The 5,944-nt window shown below is 44.5% G+C and overlaps 1 protein-coding gene across 1 annotated transcript; it reads left to right on the top strand.

Annotated features, from left to right (window-relative positions):
* The first annotated feature begins 2,334 nt into the window (after window positions 1–2,334).
* Window positions 2,335–3,270, top strand: LOC113408071 (olfactory receptor 14I1-like). The gene has a single exon (XM_026660192.1). It carries the CDS (start codon window positions 2,335–2,337, stop codon window positions 3,268–3,270), a length of 936 nt encoding a protein of 311 aa, XP_026515977.1.
* The last annotated feature ends 2,674 nt before the right edge of the window (window positions 3,271–5,944 follow it).

The raw sequence follows: 5,944 nt of genomic DNA, 5'->3' as shown, positions 1-5,944 counted from the left end.
TAGGCAAGTCCCTTCAACTCAGGGTCTCTGTTTCCCTTCCCACCCTTCGCCTGTCTTGTCTATTTAGACTGTGAGCTCTTTGCATCTTACCTGGCATTCAAAAAAAAAAAAACCTAATAGAAACCATTAGGGAAGAGGTAGATAATAAGACAGTAAATATCATAATGCCATTATATAAATACATGGTAGGCCGACACCTTGAATACTGTGAGCAGTTCTGGTCACCCCATCTCAAAAGAGATATATTAGAATTGGAAAAGTTACAGAGGCCAGCATAAAGCCTTCTCCACCTGCCTTCCCCCCCCCTCGGTGTGGTCTCTTTGTTTATTTGTTCTGACATCTTTGCCTACCTGAAAACCCATCTCCAGCTCTCCATTGGGTCTGGATCTCATGGTGTCTGTTCTCTATTCCATGCTGCCTCTAATGATGAATCCTATCATCTATAGCATAAGGAACAAGGAGATCAAAGCTGCTCTGTGGAAAAATATGGATTTGAAACTGTGTAATGGGCCAGATCCAGCTGGTGTAAATCAGCATATCTCCATTATTATCAATGGGCCAGACCCCTAGTAGGTTCATGCAGCCCTAGTTACTATGAACTCAGTTGTACCAATTAACACCAGCTCATAACCCGGCCCTTAGTTTTTCGTGTTTGCTTCTGTACCTCTTAGTGACCTGCTTCAAACTCCCAGGGCAGTCTGAGCTGTGGGTCCCTCCAGTGGCTACACCCCAAGAGCTGCTAATATAATGCAGGAGAAAAAAACAAACAAACCACAACTCTGCTCCCCCAGAGGTAATCATGTGGAGTTAGTGAAGAAACAGGCTATTCCAGGCCAGCTGAGCTTCTGGTGCCACTAGGCTGTTAGCTATTGTAGGTCACATGTCTGTGCTTCAAATCAGTGTTTCGTTCTGCAATCCCTTTGGGACACACTCTGGGCCTCAGCCCTGCCTTGTTTTTATCCAAGGGTCCTTCCAGGGATGCTGCCATTGTGTGAGATCCAGGGTGGGTGCTGTTCCCCCTCTGGTGGGTTAGGGTTAGCTCGGCAGGTTGTCTGGCTGGTTTGCTCCAGAGGTGAGATCAGAGCTGGGCTCACAGCCCTGGAGATCGGATTCAGCTATTTAGCCCCAGAACAGATACATTCTGGGCTGTGACCGTGTCTGATGCCTGCACAAGCCGGGATCAACTCTAGAGCTGGGTAGGGCTTTCAGTCCCCAATCCCATTTAGTCCATCACCTCTCACCCAAGCCTCCCCTAAGAGGGCAGCAGGGAGCCCCCCCTTGGGGGTGGATCCCTGTCTGCTCGGAACTGCAGAAGGAAATCCAACTAAGGGACATTGAAATGGCTGTTGGATAATACAGTGATGGGTACATGACAGCTAATGACCAAGCAATCCTGACACTTGAGAATCGAATGCATCACAAGTTGGGCCAAATTCCACAAAAAGCATCACAGTAAGTGTCCTTTTTCAATTCAATATGTTTGGGGTTAATATACAGGGGAAATTTAAGAAGCTAAATATGAATTTCCATCTGAAGTCTTAGAATTTTATTACCAGTTTGATCAAATATCTATGGCTGGTAAGATTTTTATTTCCCCTGTGGGAACTTTTGAATTTTCACTGAAAACCTGGTGGGTTTTTTTTCAATTTCTGGCACTCAAAAGGTTTCAGCTGAAAACTTGTCACAGAGTTATCTGATACAACATAGAAGTAACTGAACAGTGCTACTAGCCTTTAATTACACAGAGATGGAATCTAGCCAGTATGTGTTGCTATAAATCAATTTGTAAGCAAGTAGCAGGCTGTCTATGTGATGCTGGGGGGGACTCAGGACAGACAATCTGCCACTTAGGAGGCTGGGTGAGTCTATGGCATTTTTCTCTGAACAGTGGGAATCAGGGTGTGTTGGCTTACTAGGATCTTAGTTTCATGCGCAAGTTGTGAGCCCGCTGTTTATCACAATAGAGGAACCGTCTTGGCTAGAATTGTTGGATTTGGGTTGTACTTTGTTCCATCCTTCATATTGCATTTGATCAAGCCACATCTTGGCCAGATCCCCAGATGGTTAAACTGATACAGCTCCATTGACTGTTAGGGATCTATGCCAATTTACGTGCGTGTGATAACATAGAGGACTAATGGTGTGATTTGTAGAGGGGAGGAGCACTCACCACTCCTAGTCAATGAAAGTGATGGGAGAGCTGTGCACTTCTGACATTCACATAATGAGATATTACTGAGAGGGGAATCAGGGCAATTCTGTCTGTCAGTCTAATCCTGACCAGTGCCCTTCTCCTGCCCTCCACAGGCAGGACATGATGTGCTGAGGAAGAAAATGTCCAACCGAACCACCATGACTGAGTTCCTTCTCCTGGGATTCTCTGAAGTTTGGGAGCTGCAGATGTTACACTTTGTGGTGTTTCTAGTGCTTTACTTGGCAGTTCTGGTGGGGAACCTTCTCATCATCACAGCTGTAGCCCTCAACCACCACCTTCACACCCCCATGTACTTCTTCCTGATGAATCTGTCCATCCTAGATATTGGCTCCATCTCTGTCACCATCCCCAAATCCATGGCCAACTCCCTCATGAACACCAGGTCAATTTCCTATGCTGGATGCATTTCCCAACTTTTTCTCTTTGTCCTCTTTGTTGCAACCAATGTTGCCTTACTCACTATCATGGCATATGACCGATACGTGGCCATTTGCCCACCACTGCACTACGAGAGAAGGATGAACAGGAGAGATTGTGTCCAAATGGCAGCCAGTGCCTGGACCAGTGGTATTCTCTACTCTGCACTGCACACTGGGAACACCTTTAGTTTACCCTTCTGCCAGTCCAACATCATCAACCAGTTCTTCTGTGAAATCCCAAAGCTACTCAAGCTCACTTGTTCTGACTCATATCTCAGTGAAGTTGCGGTTCTTGCCTTTAGTGCATGTTTAGACTTAAGCTGCTTTGGTTTAATAACTGTATCATATTTTCAGATCTTCACCACAGTGCTTAGAATCCCCTCTGAGCAGGGCCGACATAAAGTCTTCTCGACCTGCCTTCCTCACCTTATTGTGGTCTCCTTGTTCTTTTGCACTTCCTTATTTGCCTACCTGAAGCCCACCTCCAACTCAACCTCAGGTCTGGATCTTGTGGTGGCTGTTCTCTATTCCATGGTGCCGTCAATGATGAATCCGATAATCTACAGCATGAGGAACAAAGAGATCAAAGCTGCACTGAGGAAACTGACTGGGTGGAGGTTATTCACCCAAGAATAAAATGTCTGTCTTTCTCCCTTGATCATGATTTTATTCTGAGTTTCTTTGTAGATATATTCAACTCATGACAACTTTTTTCCATAAAAACATAACATGCAATCTGTTTATATAATGGTAAAAATCCAGACTATCTCCACTCAAATCATTGGAGTAACTGTAGAATTACACCAGAGTAAATAAGATCAGAATCTATTTGTCTAAGGGATTTCTGTTGACAGCAACACCATGCTATCTAAGCCCCTTGCACATTAAATGAGTAGCCATAGATAGGTCCCAGGTAGACTTCATGGAGTCCCTCTGGCTCTTCTTCTTTTTGGGGGGATAAAATTCTGCTTGGGATCTGAGAGGTTTTATTTGCTTCATTGTCTCTGTTGTTGTTTTTTGTTTGTTTTGTTTTGTTTATTGGTTTGTTGGTTTCCTTGTTCCAGGTGTTCTTGGACATGGGAGTTTGAGAGAGTGGGGTGTGTTTGATTAGATAGGGATCTCATTTTTTTTTCTCATATATTGGGTGTGTTAATGTCATCAACTCTTGGTGGGGTTTCTGAGAGAGCTCAAGTTTTGTTTCCAACAATGATGAAGGGGTATAAAAGAGTCTCTGTAGTCTGAATAGCTGATTTCCTGCTGAAATGATTATTTAATGCTTCTGGGATTTTGTTGTGTTATTAACTATGGGTTAGGGCAACTAGAGCCTTAAATGGGTGTCTTTTTAGTATTTCTTTAACTAAATAAATACATAAATGTTGCATCATCCTTGCTATGATGGAAAGGCTTTTTTGAAGAGAAAGGTTTTGCATGTTTCCTAAAGACAATCTGACCCTGGATAATGAGGCCCAATTTTGATCCCATTGAAGTTTTTGGTGTGACAAATGTGGAATTGTTATGTAATATTTTCTCTTATGTTATGCTTTGTCCAGCTGTGATAAATAAATCAGACTTTGTTTGGAGAAGGCTGTCTGGTCACTCAACTTACTACCGGTCATAGTTCCTAAGGGAAGAACTGCAGGTACCAAACACAGTTGATCTGCTGAAAAATCCCATTTGGTGCACAAGGTGCTGTAGCCAGGGACCCAGTTTAAGAGTGGAAGAACCATGTAATTCAATCCTAAGAGAGATGCAGGCATGAGGCAGAGACCAGAGGGGGTATGCTCAGAGACCAGAGAAGGGGCAGAGGTGCAGCTAACCATAACAATTGGGATTTAGCCATTCACTTCAAAGGGATCTAGATTTGTCCAATGGTCTGTCATCCACACAAGGATTTGACTGTGTCTAAAGGTGCCCTGGATCACAGAATCTGCCTATTATTTATTGATGTATTGATGTATTGATTATTATTATTATTATTATTATTAAAGTATGTTTGTGCATGTTAAATATAAGACAGAAAAAAGGAGATTAGATAGATCGATAGATAGGATATGTCTTCACTGCAATGGAAACCTGGGCTCACACTCAGGCTTGAGCCCAACCCCCACTTCCGTCTTCACAAAAATCTTTCAGATTCAGGCTCAGACCTAGGGTCCTAGGACCTTGTGAGTCTGGAGGGTCCAAGCTCAAGTCAAGCTCAGACCAAGGGTTCAAGCCCTATTGCTTTGTAGTGTAGACACAGCCCTCCACACCGACTCAGGTCCTGGGAGTCCGCCAAAAGTATGCCACAATCCCATGGCCCTTTCTCCTCTCTATCCCAAGAATCTCCAGTCCACTCCAGTGAAAACAGAAGCAACCTCCCTTGGTGTACTGCAGCAACATTGTGAGTCAGTGTTTAACCCTTCCCTTGTCTTCTGAATGCCGATCTGCAAACACCCCAGTAGACAGCCTTTTGTGTTTGCAATGGAGACTGACCAGAAGCAGCCTTTTGCAAAGTGCATTGCTTCATGGACACAGGAGCACAGCCAGATTTTGGGAAATCTCTGGTGCGAGGCTGGCAAAACAGTGGACTTTAGTAAGAGTACCAGGAATGATCACACATACCAGCAAGTAGCGAAGAAGCTGGCAGCACTGCAAATTTACCAAACCAGAAACAGTCCAGGGAGCGGATTAAGTGTCTCAAGTCTGAACACAGGAAAACTAGGGACCAGAACTGTATCTCAGACAACTCACTGATGTTGTGTCCATTTTATGAGGAATTTGACTAGGTACTGCACCGAGCACAAAGCCAGCTGTGGTGCATGATGACCTGGTCAGCTGGGATGGCTCCCTGCTGGTCCCAGATTCCAGCATGGGGACTGATGGGAGCCAGCAGCAGGTACCAAGTGAAGCCAGAAAAGTGACTCTGTTGCTGAAACCAGTTCCAGAGGAGGCTTTGGGCCAGGAGCAGCAACAGCACATCCTGGGGCCGTACTTGGAGGAGCTGTTTGATGCCTGCCCTGAGGAGCAGCCCGCCGCCCAACCTGCAGCAGACAAATATAAGACAATATGTAATTGTATAGCTGAGATACATTGATGTGGAACAATGCAAATGCAGAATGTGGATACAGAATGTGGAACAATGCAAAAGTTATGAGAAGCCCTTGATAGCAGCATGTATCCATTAATGGCAGATTGTATGCCAGCAGCATGGTCTCCCATCTCTCTCTCACCCGCTACCACGTGGAGTTCAAAATGGCCATTGGAAAATAAAAACAGTAAAAATGCCTTGAAAGTGACCTTTTACTGGAAGAGTGCAGATTTTTGCTAG

The sequence above is a fragment of the Terrapene carolina genome, unplaced genomic scaffold (assembly GCF_002925995.2).
Source record: "Terrapene carolina triunguis isolate 2854851 unplaced genomic scaffold, T_m_triunguis-2.0 Scaffold737, whole genome shotgun sequence".
Lineage (NCBI taxonomy): Eukaryota > Metazoa > Chordata > Testudines > Emydidae > Terrapene > Terrapene triunguis.
This window is presented reverse-complemented; position numbering and strand designations above follow the sequence as displayed.

Excerpts from the sequence above, each read along its gene's own strand:
- LOC113408071 (XM_026660192.1), top strand. The coding sequence starts at position 2,335 with ATGTCCAACCGAACCACCATGACTGAGTTCCTTCTCCTGGGATTCTCT.